This window comes from Apaloderma vittatum, unplaced genomic scaffold, assembly GCF_000703405.1.
Source record: "Apaloderma vittatum isolate BGI_N311 unplaced genomic scaffold, ASM70340v1 scaffold2716, whole genome shotgun sequence".
NCBI lineage: Eukaryota > Metazoa > Chordata > Aves > Trogoniformes > Trogonidae > Apaloderma > Apaloderma vittatum.
Window position 1 is genome coordinate 5,071 of NW_009719811.1, and position 17,816 is coordinate 22,886.

General features: G+C 37.1%; 1 protein-coding gene across 1 annotated transcript in view; it reads left to right on the forward strand.

The window, feature by feature from the left end:
- The first annotated feature begins 842 nt into the window (after nt 1-842).
- Nucleotides 843-17,816, forward strand: part of AVEN (apoptosis, caspase activation inhibitor) — a 90,112-nt gene continuing 73,138 nt past the window's right edge. The window contains 4 exon segments of the mRNA XM_009870763.1: nt 843-945; nt 3,404-3,466; nt 6,177-6,214; nt 17,655-17,814. Of these exon segments, the coding sequence (XP_009869065.1) occupies nt 843-945; nt 3,404-3,466; nt 6,177-6,214; nt 17,655-17,814 (364 nt within the window).

Genomic DNA, 17,816 nt, shown 5'->3' on the forward strand with positions numbered 1-17,816 from the left:
GTAGATAGTGTAATGCATTGTGTAGGAAGTATATGGAGATCAGCACAGAAAAATATTTTCAGAGGTCTGGAGTATGGCAGAGGTTACCTGTGCCCACTCAGTAGAGCTGCTGTGTAACCACTTGTCACAGCCCTATTTTTTTATTTTACTTTATTTTTTTCAAGGCTATCTTTGCAATGGGAAAAGTGCTCTTTATCCAGCCAAAGTTAATTTATTCTTTTCAGGTTCTAGATAGTAGAAAAACCTACTTTTCACAGTGCTGGGTACTGCAGTGTTTCGTAATAATCCCCGATTGTTTAGTGTGGAATGGTTTAGTGATATTTATTGTTATTCCTTCATCATATTTTACCAACTTCTCTGTTGATTTAACTTGAGACACTTGCACTGAAAACATCCAGGTGTTTTCACAGGTGAACATGCAGCACCATTGCTGCCTAACAGCTCCATGTCTGACCTTCCCCCTGCCTCCCAACTTCCTTGAGAAGATCTTGGGGGGTTTTATAGTTTGGATGGCTGTGCATTTCTGTCCTCACCTACTTTTTTCCCCTCTTTTTCCTTCAAGTCTCTGGGGTAGTAATGTGTCAACTTTCAAACAGGGTGTCCGCAAAATTTGCTAGCTTAACCAGATAACTTTATCAGCTCCATACTTTGTTAATTGTATGAAACACAACTTTCAATCTTGACCTTATTTAGATTTAATTATCCCATAAAATGGAGTGGATTTTATCCTGAAGTGTAAAATGGTAATACCTTGAATAATGGAGAAGCTCTCCAAAGAGCTTCCTATCACATTTAACTAAACATTTTAGATGTCCCTGCTCACTGCAGGGGGCTTGGACGAGATGGCCTTTAAAGATCCCTTCCTACCCAACGCATTCTACGATTCTATGAACAGATTTAAGAATTCATCCATTTTAAACTGTGAAACAATGCTGGTGGCGACCGGTAGGTGGGGCAGGCAACCCGCCCCCACACCGTTACCGCTGCTCCCCGGGGCTGGAGAGCGGCGCCGGGCAGAGAAGGCTTTGCTGGAGCTAAAGGGTGGAGAGTAAGGATGTGTGCACATCATGGGGGCCAAATGTTTTCTGAACGTAGAGCGGAATGTATGAAAATCACACGCACGTATGAATTATTAGGACTTGCTACTGGATATTTCGTGCAAATGAAACATTGAAGGAAAGTTATTTTGAAGAAGGGAATGCTTAGCAATTCTAAAAATCTTGTGCTACCGAGGTTGGTAGTTGATTCTAGAGAACATCATATAGGGTTTTTTATGGGTGCCTCACATGAGAGATAGTAGGTATTTATGATGAAGAAATTAATTTGTAGATGTGATTAAATTTTATTAAAAAATTATTCCATATGGTTTTATTTTCCTCTAAAAAGTAACTGGTAGTTCCAGGAGCCCTGTTATGGGTTTCCAATCAGTCTAATGGTGCTGCATAGCATTTTGTAGCTCTTGGAAGGTTCCGTTGTATTTTAAAGAAACAAAAAAATTACTGATTATTGATTCAGTGATGATTTAGAGCCTTGTAACAAGTACAGAGGAATACTTCGTACAGGTTTTCATAATGAAAGGATTTCAAGCCTGTGTGATTTAGTGTTCTAAGGTAAAGCATGCAGGGAGTCCATTTTACACTATTCTCTTTCATGTGTGTGGTTCCTCTGTATTTTTATGTGCATGTGGATTTTCATTACTTTTTTTTAGGCTTTAAGTCTTCTGTAGGTAGACTTAATAATATATCCTGCTGGTAAAACCTGTAAATCTGCTGGAGTGTGTGAGTACTTTGCCTCAAGGTCCTGTTTCTATTCCTGCTTCACTTTTCCCAGATGTTAACCATACAGTTACAAACTGTACAGACTCTCTCTTTAAGGCTAGAATAGCCACGATTTCTGACTTGTAGAGAAGAGAGTGATGATTCTGGGCCACAGCTCTTTTTAAGCTACTGTTCTATTGCTGACATGTTGTGAGGCCTTGAGCTTTTTGAGATTGCATGAGCAACTAAGGGTTTGGCTTTTGGTGCTATTTTGTTTTTTCACCCTGTATTCCGTTTCAGGCTGTATTACTCAGGTTATGCTACTTTGCTGACTTCTAGTTTATTATGTTGCTGTTAATTTGTAACAGTAGGTGTCATGCCCATGGAAACAACAGAAGCATAAATGATCCCATACTCCTTATTTCTTTTCCTTTCACTTCACTCTGTTAGCAAGGGTGTTAAAAGATTTTTGTTGTGGAGCAAAATTTATTTGTAGAGGTAAAAATCAAAAATGAATTGTACTAATGAGAAAAGTTAGTTTCTTCAGTATTTTTTGCATGACTTTTGGTACTTAGTTTGATTTATTGTCAAGGATGGTCTTTTTGGTGCAAATTTGCCTCATGGAACGCGCTCGCATGTAATTCTGGTGGACTCAAAGTGCTTTCCCTCCTGACAGAACCACAGCTGAAGTTGTCTGCCAGTTATCGAGACAGTTGAGCACTGGGTAGAGCTCAGCACTGCGAAATGGGTGTGAAATTCTCCTGCAGTCAGTGTTCAGTATGTACCGAGGGCTGGCAACCAGTCTAAGCTGTTGCAGATGAAGATGTGATGCGCCTATAAAATTCTGTAATCAGTGCTTCCCAGCAAGTACTACCCAGTCCTTCTTTACCTTGTTGGTAATTTGGATGTGTTTGTACTTTGAGCAAGTTCTATATGATTCTTAGAATGTCTTCATAGTAGTGTTAACTGCAGGATCAGAGCATTATTGTGCAGTAGCTCTTACTTTTTAGAATTATGCTCTATATCAATGGCAAAATAAAATTACATTTTAACATCTTGGTTTTGTAGGTATGGCATTAGGGCATTGAGGACCTCAGGCAACGATTCTTTGCTACATTATGTCAAGTTCCGTGTTGGGTTTAGGGAAGCGCATCTTTAAGACTATATGGAAAATATCTGTCAGAGAATTTCCTCCCCACACCTCTCCAAAAGCCAGTTGGATATGAATGAGGAAGGGGTGTCTAGGGTTTGAGTAATCATCTCCAAAACATCTGCAGTGACTTGCATTCAGATTTGATAGACAAATAACTAAGGGTTTTGGGTTTTTTTTGAGTTAATGCAAAGACATCTATGGTACTATACCACCATGGTGTAGTTACAAAAGAATTTCATAAATATGATTTATGCTTATTTAGCCTCTCGAGACTGAAAGTCACAGAAGAAACACGGAGATACAATACATGGTGGAGTTTTTAAAGAGTGCTTGATAGGTTTACATCTGTTTCTGTGGAATTATTTGAGCCTTGGTTAACAATAGGCTTTTTACAGATGTTCTGCCTAGATAGGAATCATGTTTTTCTTCAGCAATTGTAAATAGGATTGAACATAAGAATTTTTCAGAATCTAGACGTTTTCTTTTATTTCAGATTGGTTTTCTGCAACTGCAGTGGTGCTTTTTGGGGAGGAAATTTTGGTTACACTCTTTATCTGTAAGTTACATATTGTAGAGTACCATAGTTCACACTGGGTCATAGTCACATGACTAATCTGTTTAAAATTCCCATAAAACATTTTAAAAATCAAGGGGAGAGTAATATTTTTTTGCTAATGAAGTTAGTGAGCTTCTAGAATTGTGGATACCCTACATTTTAAGCTGACTGTGCTGGCAGCACTGGGTTGCAGAATTAAGACTTTCGTCCTTGAGCTCTTTTCTAAACAAGTACATAACTCTTGCTTGCTAATAGTCAAAAGAGACCATGACCAGCCAAGTATAGCTCATGTTGGGAGTTTGCTCATGAGAATGGACAGGTAAGATGCTTCTTGTACACAAGATGTGCATGGGAGTGGATGGGAGAGTGTGATCAAAACAGACCTGGGAAGGTCTGTTCTCCCTGTGTGATAACAGAGTGGTTGAAGGAGCACATGAGCTAGTAACAATCCTGGCTGCGTAGTCTGGTCTCCTGTTTGTAACCCATAAATACTGCTTCTTGCTAATAAACTTTGTCTTAGCTTCTCTCAAGAGCTGAGTCTGTGCCTTTCAGCCCACCGCAGAGAACCATACTTGGCAAGTGTGTAACAGTTTTGTGTAAAAACTTTTAGAACAAATCTTGTTCTATGTGCTTCCGGAGATGATTTTCCCTTTAACTGAAGTATCATTCCTGTTATGCAAAACATAGGCTTCGGAATAGGATGTCTCTCTTGGTTAATTCTATCTTTAGCTAAGCCAAAGTGATGAGTTCCAGTATCCAACATTTATGAAGGAGTCCTAGGATTTCATCCCTCTTTCAAAAATTCTCATCCTGTACAATAAAGACTCGTAGCTTTTTCTTCATGCTACCTGTTCTCTCAGCTGCCCTTTCTGCTAACGAAGCTTCTCTTTAGCTTTGGTAGATCACTCTAAAGGTCACCAGCAGAGCAAACTCGTGAAGAGGATTACTCTTTATAGGGATATTTTTTCTCTTTTCATGAAAGAACCTCTCTCGAGGCTCTTCCTTCCTTAATCTAAAGGAAGAGGGGGGGAAAAAAAAAGGCAGCATTAGCTTTTTCTTTTTTTCCTCAAGTTGAAAAACCGGTGTATAATAGAAACTTGAACTTGTGCTCGAAGAGCTGTGATGTCTAGGAGAGCAATAAGGAAGTAAATTGTGTCTGTTAGAGAGGCAATGCTTAAAAATCACTAGAGGCTCACTACAATTACATTAATAGGCAAATATGCCAATATGAGAAGACTGAACATACAGATGTGTGTATGACCTCATCCTCATTACTACTTATGAAGAAATAATTTTCAACTTAGTCATGTGTGCCCCTGTAATAATGGAATAGATTTAATATTTGGCAATACTACTTAATCTTATTAATACATTTGAAAAATCGTAAAATGCCATGCACAAAATATTTTTTTTTTCCTCTTTGCATTTCATTAGGTGTAGTATGGAAAAAATTGAAGCATAAAAGCAAAAGAATTTGGAAATACCTATACTGAGTTGTCTAAGCTGGCTGCTAAGAATTGCAATTAAGTGATTTTTGCTAATGCTTGTTTTCTGTTGAATAATTGGAAGGGGGGGGGAAACTTACCTAAATTATGTGAAACCCTGAAGGAAGTGTAATGAAAAGTGGTTTAATTGGTTTTTTTAGTGAGACAGCAAAGCAGATTGTGCTTATCAGTAGTAATTGTTTATTTTCATGCCTTATTGTATCCTTTGTTAGTCATTGAAAATGCTGTTTATGGTGCAGAAAGCAGTGTTGCTTAGTGAATTAATGTATTATTTTCAGCTCTTTCTTGAAATACAGAAAAATCATTCTTGTGTCTGCCAGTTTACGTTAGAAACAGCTTGTGTGCAAGGTTACAGAGCCATTAGCACTGGTGCTTTTTTCTAAAAAGGTGGTCAGTGAACATACAGAGCCTGTTTTAGATCGAGGGAGTGCGAGATGAAAAGGTTTCAATCTGCAAAGAGTAATGAAGCGAAGGATTTGGAGAATGTGAAGAAAAGGAACAAGTTCAAACTGTGGTCTGTTTTCTTCCTAGTTTCAAATAGAAAGCGCAGTCAATTTATTTTCACTTCTCAGATAAGTGACCTGCCATTGGACCTTAAGTACTTTTTGAACCGAATTTCCCTCAGTTGCTTTTTTGACTCAGTCCCTTTGTACTTTATGTAAAAACATGATATTGTTATAAAGATAGAGTAGGAATGTGAGACAGAATGATGCGAAGTTTTTTTTGTTTCTTTTTTTTCCTGTGTGAGTGTGCATCTGCATGGCACGTAGCCCACCACCTTCCTGAGTTTGTCTGCCAGGAGTGACCAGTTGCCGTACCAAGGAGAATAGGTCTGGCTGAGAAAACTGGCTAAATCACCCATTTTGGAGTATGTAGAGTCACTATACTCTCATGGAGTGTGTGAGATGTGACTTGAAATGCGTTTGTGCAGAGAAAGGAATTGAATTTATTTCTGTTTTCTGGATAAAATGCTCTTAGTTCTGCAGTAGTTGAATAAAGGTGAATTGTATCTGTTTACACTATCTCCTTGAGACGCTTTGTTTTGACGCTCCCTGCTTTTATGCCCCAGCCCCCATCTATTCTCAGGTCATTTCAAGACAAAACTATTTTTGCTGGAGAAAGTTTTGAGCTTCTGTCAAAAGTGTACAGTGGTGATGTAGCTGGTGGAAGCTTTTTTTAAATTCTCATCTTTCTGTTGTGTCCAGTGGGCTTCGAGACCAAGTGCATGCGACATGTTGGTTGTGTAAGATGCTGCTTCTGACTTACCTGAGTCAGGACAGCGTGATGTCCCTACACAGTTTTTTAATCTACATTGATAGTCTGATGTATAGACAGAGTCTTCAAACATGTTCATCATTAATTCTCAAACTGTTTAAAGCAGTTGGAGGACATGCTTCTCTGGGAGCTGCACTACTGCCTGGTACGTATTTGAGCTACATTACTAAAAGAGTTTGAAAATGGGAGGTGCAGTGTGTCGCTGCCTTTTGTTTTGCAGGAAGTCATAGAGGTGTGTTATCCCTTATACATGCACTGTAATTCAAAATAGAGCCGTGGACCCAACACAAGCCTGTCTCCACTGAAGGCAGCCTCATCCCAGGTCGGATGTTGGGCAGTGATTTGCTCAGTTAAGGGACAGCCCATTGCCCAGAGCCTGAGGGAAATCTGGCTGATTAGTTCCTCTCTTCTTTTTTTTTTTTTTTCTGCCAAGTTTGCGCTAGGCTACTGACTTGCACAAGGAAAGTGGTTAATGGAGGGCGACAGTGGCTGCTTTTTTGCACCTTTCAGGGAAATCCTGCCTTGGTTATGATGAATTAGTTTTTGCTTGTGCCCTCTTTCCTTGCATCACTATGTTGACTGTATGGCTTCCAGACATCTGTGAAAATGGAAAGGAGAAAAACTGAGTTTCCTTGCTGACCAGCCCATAAATTTCTCGGGTCATTGAAAGACAAAGAAGAAAAAGGGCCTTGGTGACTATTTATCAAGCAGGTAGTTAGTTCTGTCTACATGTTTTCTGTTTTTCCACTGCTCTCAGAAATGCTGTTTAAAAGCCTGGGAGTTGAGGTTAATATCTTCTTTATGTAGCATTGCTATAGTATGTGATTATATGACTTTTTTTTTTTTTAATTAATGTCATTCAATATATATGTGTATATCTCCTGCTTCCTTGTTCCTTGATATGTGGTTTTGCATTCAGTTTTATAGTTATGCATTTAGTTTGTGTGTTAGGCAATCTAGTTTTTATCCTTGGTATCTTTTATATAATTTATTATTTATTGCTTTAATGTGTGTCTGTGTATTGGTCCTAAAAATTACCCCTTTTTGACCCCTCTTTCTGAAAATATTGTCAAATGAGGCCGTTCGTAACGGCAGCCTTACTGCTTTGTCATGCCACACCATAAATGCAATAAAGCAACTTAATTTCAAAAAACTGTGATAGCTGGATCTGCCAGTTGTTATAGAAGGATAATAGAGATATGAGGTTTTTCAGTAGCACGTGAAATTCTAATTAGGAAATTGCAGTATATTATTAATCCAAGATGAAAAACTTGGACTGTGCTACTGACAGTATGGCAGGCATAGTGAAAGCGGGGGGGAAAGGATGCTGTCCTTTTGAATTTTATAGTACCTCTTTAGGATGTTGTATTAGTGGAGTGTCTCTTACAGCTTTAATTTTTATTATGTGAATATTTTTGTCCTTTCAGTATATTCTGATTATATAATAGTCTGAAAAAGTGACAGATGTTGAATGTTTTAAGATAGAATTTCCCACTGTGAACCAAACATCAATATTTGTGTACTGACCCTCTAAAAATGATACATTACACCTCTCAGTAACTATCTTAAAGCAGTAACAATCACGAAAGTTCTAAAGTTCATGTTGAAAGTTTTAACCAATCAACATAAATATTTGTAGCAATGTATCTTTTAAAAACTTTTATTTAGAAAACACATGAATTTGACAAAGAACACCTGTGTGTCCCTGTATATTATATGGAATAGGAATAGTAATAGAGAATATGCAAGTCTTTAATGGAAAGAGAAACCAAAATTGGCTTCAGAAAAACGAATTCAACATTGCAGGAAATAAAAGCCTCGTGATATGGCTTACCAGTACTCATAGCCAATCTAGCAGATAACTGCTGCCAGATATGGGGGAAGGATCTGCTTCCCAGATCCCATGTTTCATGGCGTGCTTCCAACCCATCATACTATTATTTGTGCTTGTCTGATTCTGCTGTGAACTGATAGCAGAACTTGAGCTGGCAGAATGTTAAGAATAGGAAAGAGAAGAAAACTATTGATTATTTTTCTGCCACTTTAGGTGTACAATTTCAAAGAATACTGTTCTGTTTGGCATCTTTCAGATTTTTTTCTTCTTTAATGCTGTGCCAGTTGAAAATATAACAGTGTGGGTAAACACCACTAGGTATATTCATGTTTTGAAATCCATAGAAAAATGATGTGTAACTCCTTATGTGGTTTCTTTTTTAGAAAATAGATACATTTGAAAAAAAATGCAGCTTTTAACTTGGTACCAAATGTTATCAGATATTCATTAATTTAAAAGTAGGAAATAGTTGTTACTCAAATGTTACATAGGGTTTGGAGAACTCCTTATTCTCAGTACAGCCTATCTGAAACCTTTTTTAAGGTTGGTTTGTGTTTTGTTGGTTTGTTTTTTTGTTGTGGCAGTGTGTTCTATTGAGAAATTTTGTCACATATTCTTCCTTGCATGAGCAACCCTGAAACTTCTTCAACATGTTGCTTTTGATCTTGATTGAGAGTTTCTGGATTTGTGTCATTTTTGTTCCAAAACTGTATGCATGTAGGGGTTAAATATGCATACAAGTTGCCATAGAACTGAGGTGTTCTCTAAACTTCACTCTTTTTAGCAGATTTCGTTAAGTTTATGAAATAAGACTCAGATTTTACTCTGTTTTGCAGATGGGTGCTGCTTTGAGTGAGCTTTTTACATAATTTGTCATACTTCATCATTGATATGGGTGCAGAAGCACAAAGCTTTTCAGTATATAGCAGTTTATAACAGAAGAGGCTGTCCTATTCTGACTCATAAAGATGAGCAAAATTGCAATATCCTTTAAAAAGTCTGTTATGGAACTGTTCAGGTAGATATATGCCCTCAATAAACTCTGATTTCTTGGTGTTATGGAACTTCTCATGTGAGTTCTTTAGTATTTATTGTTAAAGCTGATAATATAACTGCTTTTGCAGTTTCAGAAGTGCTGGTGTAAAACAACAAAATGAAACAGTAAGAATTAAGTATACTGTTGGAGGTTTTCAAGCCCTGAGTGGACAAAGCCCCAACCTGCTTGGCCTGATTTAAGTTCTGACCTTCTTTTGAGCAGGTGGTTGGACAAGATGACCTCTTGCACTCCCTTTCAGCTTGGATTAGTCTATAGTACTGTGACATTAACACGTAAGAATTGAATCCATTTCTGAATATCGTCAGTCTTTAATGCAGCTCGGGATACTTCCATTTAGGAATGGTAGATTTGATAAGAACAAATCACTTTCGGTAGAAATTTTCGTTAAACTATCTGGAATACTAAGTATAATTTGGTTTTAGAATATGACATAAAACATTCACATATGTGGATCCATATGTATGCAATATATAAACCCCCTGACTTTGGCAAATACAGCCTATACATAGGAACAATCCGTAATCTAACAGAAAATGCTATAACCTTTGTGGCAATATACTTACAAAGTAAGGTTTTCTTGAAATCTGTTATTTCTGTCAAGACGGAGGCTCCTATTTTGTTTGAATTCCTGTTTTTGACTGAATGTATGTAAGAGACGTTCGGCTTTCTGAAGTTACTGTCAGTTTGAAAGTAACTGAGCTGTCAGGTTTTGCACGGGTCCATGTGACGGTTTTTATAAATTGCTTGATGAGTTTGCATGGTTGCCAGTAACTTTCGTATAATCGTTTCCACTGAATTAAAGAAAAAAACGCGGTTCGTTTTCTCTTGGTGGAAATGTATTGGCTTGGCAAGTTGAGAAAATCAAAAATCTCTTTATCTGTAGACAGCAGCTGGACACGTTTCCTACAGACTCTTTGCTCGCAGCATGGCTCAGCCTTGGGAGAGTGAGGCAAAGGACTACTTCTGCAGTTAACGCAGCTTGTTGGTTCTCTACTGAGTTTCCCAATTATTTATAATGAATTTATAATTATACCATTCTCACAACATACCTTATCCAATATCCCTCACTTTGGAGTTTTAACTAAAGTATGTAGAGCTAGATTTTAGCTGGTAGCTTCATAGTTTGAAAAATCATCTGACAAACAAAGTCAGTTTCCGAAATACTTGACAGGCTTCACCAACTTCCCAAGTCTACTTTTAATGTTAGAGAATAGAGCTTTTGAGACTTTCTTCCTGTGAGCATGCATTGCATGGTTATTAAGTTTATTTTATCTATGAGAAAATGATTTTCAAACTAGGTCTTTAGAAGCTGCAGTACAGAACTTCAGTGGTGTGTGGTAGAGGTTGGTTCATTTTGCCCCTGTAAGCCACCCATCTGAAGGATTGTGCAGCTAATCGTGTGCCAGCAGGTTACAGGTGTTTCTGAGATAGCAGCAGAGAGCAAACATCGGAATTTATGGTTTTGGCTTTTTTTTTTAAGTCCTTTGAAAGGGAATATAGCCTGGCATTTAAATCAGTAGCTTGAAACAAAATAACCAAGCTGTTTTCCTGTGGGGCTGTGTGTGGTTTGGTTTTTTTTTTCTTTTTTTCATGGCTCAGTGAATCTTAAGGGAGAGATTTACTCCTAATGGAAGCCCTTGTTCCAATTCAGTGAGGCATACGATTAGTACAAAATATGGCTGTAGCTTGTGGAAGTATTAATAATGATCTGTGAGAAAGATGAAGTATGACTTGTAGCCTCTTAGCACTTGATAATGTTATAATTTTACTGTGTGCAAAGAATATTTTTAGAGGTGAGTTTTTGGGTTTTTTTTCAGTTAAACAGTAATGAGAAGACAGTCTCTTTAATTTGAAGGTTTTAATGAATTCCAATTATTTGCATCTGGAGAACTTTTAAGCAAAATAATTTAGTGGACGTGTTTATTATATTTTTGTTATTGTGGTCAGACGTGAAAATATATTGTTATTGTGGTCAGACATACTGAAAAATAATTCAGTATAGATAAGTTAACAGCTTGCAGTTTTTTAGCAGGTGTTGTTGAGTATTATTACAAAATATTCTTTTTTGTTTCTTGAAGAAGCCATGGTGTCTCATGGTATCCCTATATTAGGAAAATCTTATTTTTTACGGAGACTTAGAATTCTATCTTTCTTTTACTTTTTGAAAATTTGGACTAAAAGTATTAAATAAGAATTGTTTGGAGGATTGTATTCCGCTCTTAGTTCATATTGACCTTCTCTAACTAAAAATATTCCTAGGTAGACGGAACGATGTGTTGGCATGTTTCATGGTTTTTTTCTCAGATAGTGGTGTATGTATATAATATACTCACAGACTGTTTACCTTGTCAGTTCACTATTGGTGGTATTTTTTTAATTTTAAAACTGAATTCCAGTTTGTCTATATTATTGTGAATTGCATTTCAAATTGTGTCATTGAATTTCAGCACTCTGTCTAGCTAACTTCATAAAGAAAACGTTCTGCATTATGGACACGTTGTTACTAAAAACCTACAAAACTGCATCAGAAATTATAAAATTTCACTAGTACTTTTTATTTTGTAAACATAATAGCATTAATCTAAACTGTGCATTTAAAAATGCAGTTATGCTTTTGTTTGCCATAATTCTTGGTATATATTCTCTTTTTCTTTAATATACCACAGAGATTTTACTTTGGAGAGCCCGTGAAATTTCCACTGCAACAAATCAGCTGATGTATTCCTTTGCCAACTTTAGATTTAATGTTAATCAGTAATTACTTACAAGACAGAGAAGAGGGACAGAGATATAGGGGGTGTAATTGTGTAAATTTGGAAAATCAGAACAACTTTTTCCAAGATTATTATACTATATATAGGTATCATAAGGTATAAGCCTATCAATCATTGTGATAGAGAAAATCAAGCTGTCAGGGGATTGTCCTGTACCTGTGTGGATTTAAGGTTAAAAAGTGCATTTACTGAGCACTTTTACAAAAAAATGAAATATTTTTGAGATTATGTGGTATTCATATTGTGCTAAAATAATTCCTGGTATAATCTCATTGCTCCTGTTTGGTTACACCAGTGATAACTTTTAACCATGAAATTAAAAGCAAGTATGCCTTTCCAAGAGCAATTTAAGTCATTGAAGTTTAGCTAAGTCTTTCACATTTTCACTTATGTCTGCCTAGAGGAATGACTCAGTAGTTAATATCAGCCAAGCTACCTCAACTATGGTCACTCATACAAGCCTCTGTGCAGAGACTTTTATTCTGTGAAACATTTTAAAGTACAGAGATCGTGAACTGCTTTGTTGCTTAATTATACAAGTTTTTTTGACCCTAACTGTGAGAATTTGACTGTAGCGTATGCTGCTCAAATTGGAATGAGGAGGAGGCATTGTCTCTGAGCAGACACCTTAGTATTTTAAATACAAATGAGGAAAAGAGATGTGCCCGTTCATGATGCAGCTGATGATCATGATCAGATTCAACCTACAGGATATTTTCATTGCTGGCCTTTTCCCTGATAAGAAGAGAAATTGGGATTTAGATAAATGTGAACGTCATCATGCTTTGCCACAGTCTGACAGCCATTTCTAGGAAGGGAAAAGGGAATCAAGACAGAAGTTTATTCAAGGAATTGGTGTGTGCTGCTGCTGTTTGAGAATGCAGCACATGTAGGGAGTAGACAGTGGTTACCACTGTCCATGGACATGCATGTGTCCACGCGCGGCAGTGGACAACTATTTAGTGCGGATGCTGCGTGGGTATATAACAGATCCGAGGCAGCATAGGTAAGTGTCCCTAATAAAGCATGGAAAAGAAATGTTTATGTTTTTGAGAGGTGTAATGTCCAGAAGGTAACTCAGAGTAACAAAGGGGAAAAGTAGCTGTTGATGAATACAATTGTACAGAGTTTCTTAAGAATAAAAGGTTATTGTATTAATTTGGGAAGAAGATGGAGGAAAAACAGCTATGCTCTAACAGATGAACAAAAAAGCTCAAGCTATGTTACTGTAAAGTGACCTTCTCAGGAAACTAATTGGGAGAAATACTACAAACAAGAGAAGAATGGAAATCTAATAGTGCATAATACCTACATAATAGGGAAGGGCAGTTGGGCCAAAGAAAGGCAAGCTGAACATATGTTGTTTCTATGTGCCTCCCAGTCACTGTAGAATATTCCAAGTACTGACAAAGATTAAATGTTTTTTTACAGAGTTAATAGAATTGAATGGGAAGAGGACTAGAAGCTTTAACTCTTGTGACTTCCTAAAGGCAATAAATAATTTTAGAAAGTCTTAATGGAAGCTCCGACTTTTAATGCACTTTTAGGTTTTTTTTAGAAGGTTGTGAGCTCAACAATTCTTGTTGTTTGCACACATATGCCTAACATGCTAGGACTGACTGCACTTACAGTGAAAGGTGATGAGTAATTGAAGCAGGATACAAGAGGTCACTGTTGCACTTTCTCCATTGTGTACTTCAGACTCGGGTTGATCCAAACCCCTTTGGATTCCAGGGAAGTGCAGAAGGATGACACCGGGGGAAACTGCCTGTTCAAAACAATGTTTACGTTGCTTGGACACTTTCATTTCTGAACTGTGTTCATCAACATGTTCTTGTCTGTAAGAAAAGTCAAACAGAAAGCCTACTTTCCTATTTTTTTTTCCTCAGTAGCGTCCCGTCCCAATTCTGTATACAAAATTAATGTGTAAAGGTGTGCTAAAATACTCATTTGCTGTTGTAGAGACTTGTAGATTGGAGTCATGTGTGCTATGCATTTTACGCTCCTTCAGAAGGAAAGTGAATTCATAGGCTCTGGTAAAGGACAAAAATATATTCCCTGGTGGAAGACCCCAAATTGTGCAAGTTCCTCTACAGAGAAGCTTGGCTCTTTCACTATTGTTTGAACAACTTTGATGAACTTAGTTTATTTTTTATTTTTGGTTGTTCTTCTGATATGCAAAACAGTCTGAAAGTTTTCAGGTTTTGTCCGAACTCGTCTTTTGAATACTTTCCTCATTTTCAAAATTTGAATGAAATCTCAAATGGCAATGCATGTAAGACTGTGAAACAGAGGCACAGCAGGCAAATATTATATACTTCCTGTGGTATCATGATGCATTATAGCACTGAACAATAGTGTGTAGATCTAGTGCACTACTGTTTAAAAGCATGGGGTTTTTTTCTCCATACTTGAGTAATACTGTTTTAAAGGTTATCTTTGAGTTGGCTTCTAGAATTTGTTTCAGCTTGTATCACTTGTTATTTGAGAACGGGATGGGGGAGAAGTTATTTTATTTCATTACACATTCAACAGATATTTGCTCTGTGCTAATTAAAACTCATTTTCAGTAAAGTATGATGACAATGGTAGCACATGTAGTCTGGCTGCCTAGGCAGCTATGAGGAAAGTAATGAAGATTTGTGTTTATGTGTTTCTGAGGTTATTTTAGACGGTAGCTGTCTTGTGAGATGGTAGAAGCAGATTATCTTCTGAAGCTTCACTAATCAGAGACTTTTATGTATTTGATAATTTTAATGGTGAAGATGCGTCTTTAAGTTGTTTGAACGTTGAATATTCAGATATGGTTATTTGCAGTTTTATATCATGACAGTGCATCATGTAAAATTTTCTATTAAATATTTATTGGAAATATAAGCAGGTTTGTATTTGAAGCTTACCAATTTCAAAAGTAAACCTCAGGACAGTATTTGGGGAATGAGTTCTGCACAACTTCTATTAACACCCCTGAGAATTTGTGGTTTATTTCTTTAAAGTTCAAGTTAACAATTTTACTTTTAAGAAATGAAATTTCCTTGAGGTATGACATATAATGTTAGCTCATAACAAATGCGAAAAAGAATTTAGCCCAGTTTAAGAGAAAACATTTGAATCCATATTAGTTTCCTGGAAGCTTGTTAAAATGAGAAGATGATATTCCTGTTTTGTTTATGGTGACAGCTAAAAGGAATGAATCCTGTAAACAGGTCTACAGTAAGTAATTATATATATTGTCTTAGTTGCCTAAGGTGATTCTGATAGTTTCTTAAAATTAAAATGAAAATACAACATGACCTATCTGTGTAGCACTGGTTTTGCTTTGACTTGTGAATTGTATCAAATCCAGTTACTTTGGGCACTGAATTCCACTGGTTTTTCTGGATTATAGCAAATCATTCAATTTATAGGAGAAGAACAGAAGATAAATACATTGATTCTTATCAATGTAAGTGGATTTGGCCTTTGTTCTGTGCAAACTATAGCTCTGAATCAGTCCCAAGTAATAGTTGTGACTTCATCTCCTTGCTCATGCAAACAACCATTTGTCTGCTACAACCCTTTTAGTGTATTTATTTGATGAATAGAAAGGAAGGAGAATTTATCTAAAAATTGCATAGAACCAGTGAGAACGCACAGAATATTTTCCTTCTTGTCAGCTATTGGACAGCTGGGAGTATATCTGGATAATTATGACAGATTTTAATCCGTTTTTTGATTATACCATTTTTTCTTGCTGTTCCTAACCAGATCTCGCAAACAATGCTGAAAGAAGCTTGTTTATGAAGATTGGTGGATTATTTTTCTTGGGAAGTCATTATTTTACTCCTGATTTTGCTAATTGTATGATGTGCTGGGCAGTCATTTTTAAGGCATCAAACATGGGAGAATCTAAGCTCTTGAAATTGTGGTTGAATATGCTTTGCCTTTCAGCAGACAATTGTGTAAAAGCCTACTTTTCTTCTCTTGTCAGTCTTTTAATGATGATGAAGGTAGTTGAGGTGCAACAGGGATTTATTTGGGGCTGATAGAAATTTTTCTGTTGTGTAATTGAACACTAAAGGAATGTGAAAATCTCAGTTTGTCTAGCTGAGCCAAAATGTAACTACAAAATTTTCTATGGAGTAGTTAAGCCTTCTTCAGGATGGATTTCTAAAATCAATCTAAAAGGCCTGTTGCATTGCTCAGTGTCCTTTCTTGAGCTACAAAAGTAACTCATTGGTTATAGAACAAGTTAATGAAGTAAAGGTGGTTTGTGCCTGAGAGTGACTTTGCAGTTGTTTTTACCAGGTTGTCCAATGTTGTACCAGTATGTACGTCCACAGTATGTGCTAAAATAAAATAAATCTGAATGTGGTTTTACATATCTTTGTGTAAGATGTTGCAGCTCTTCACTTACAAGAGCTTTTTTTAAGCTTAACTAATTGCTCTTCACATTTATTTCAGGATTACATTTGGCTTAAACTATCAAAGCCAGGATCCTTCTTAAAGTCAGTGTTTGGTGGTGAGCTGTAAGGGTGTTTTAGCTTATGGATAAATAATGACTTATTGAAAGATTTCTTGCATTTTAAATTATTTTATACTGAATGGAGATGACTTTAAGCTTTACGCCAGTCTAGACAAACTTGACTTTCACTGCCCTGGTCATGAAGAATGTACTTGCTGTTAGGATAGCAAAATTTAATCTCGTGGCAGCTATACACTGTAGTATTTGAAAGGACAGGTGGAGTAGAGAAGAGAGAGTGGAGCTGTCAGCAGCTGGGAGCAGACACAGTGGGAATCTCTTCTTTCTTGGCTCCCTTACTCCACTTCTTCAGAGCTTCAGAACTCTACAGAAAGTATCTTGCACAGAACTTTTCTAGTTGTTCACAGTTCTCCTCCTGCCTGTTGTCCTTCCTGGAGGAAGGAGCACTCATCTCTGTTTGTGAACTGATCGCTATTCCAGCTGACTCCCAGGCTCTGGGAGAGGACAGCTCTATTGATCTAGAAGATTCAAGGGAGGGGGTAGTTTTCCTGTGACTGTTGAGTTCTTGTGGCAAATGCCTATACTGCTTGCATCTTAAGTGGACTTTGTAATGAGTTCTCCTTTTGACCTTAGCGCTTTTTAATGGTTTGGGGTAGTAGATTGACTGCCAGCTATCCATTCAATTGTTTCCTGTGTATTTCCATAAAATGCCTTTAGTGAAGGACATTAATTTGATTGATTATTCCACATTATGTGAGTTAAGACCCTGTAGTTATTTATAATGGAAATTCTGACATGGACTACCCTTTCTGGATGTTTTTCTGCTGTCCGTTATCAACTGTCTGTAATCTTTTTCCTATTCGGCTCTACAAACATCAGTTCTTCCAGTTATCATCTGTATCACTGCAATACTTGGACAGAGATACTGTGATTAAATTCTTAGTTCTGCTGCCTACACAGTGCTCACTGTTTCAGGAAGGATGCTTTTCACTATGGGCTCCCGAAATAGGGGGGAGACCAGTGGAGTTTGCATCAGTGTCACTGCTAGACCCCTGTAAGCACTGAAGCTTCACTATGTGCTTTCAATTATACTATTGATGGAGTACATACAGTTTAGGAATATGATGGCACCTGATCTAAAATTTTGAGGGAGCTCCAGACTGATTTGCCTTTCTGGGTTTTAATTCCTTGGTTGGAGTTTTTTTGGATAAATGACTGCTTAAATACAGAACAAACTGTTACTGAGTTGCAATGGCTTAACTGTCCATTTAAATGTCACAGGTAGAGGAGGAGGATGATACTGAATCACGAGAGGAAGAAGAGAAGGAAGAATTGAAAAGCTATTCAAGAAGAAAGATTTTTTCCAACGGGAGCCGCTATGAGGATACAGAAAAAGAGGGACAAAGCGAACGTGGGGAATCACAGAGAGGAACAGACTTCAGT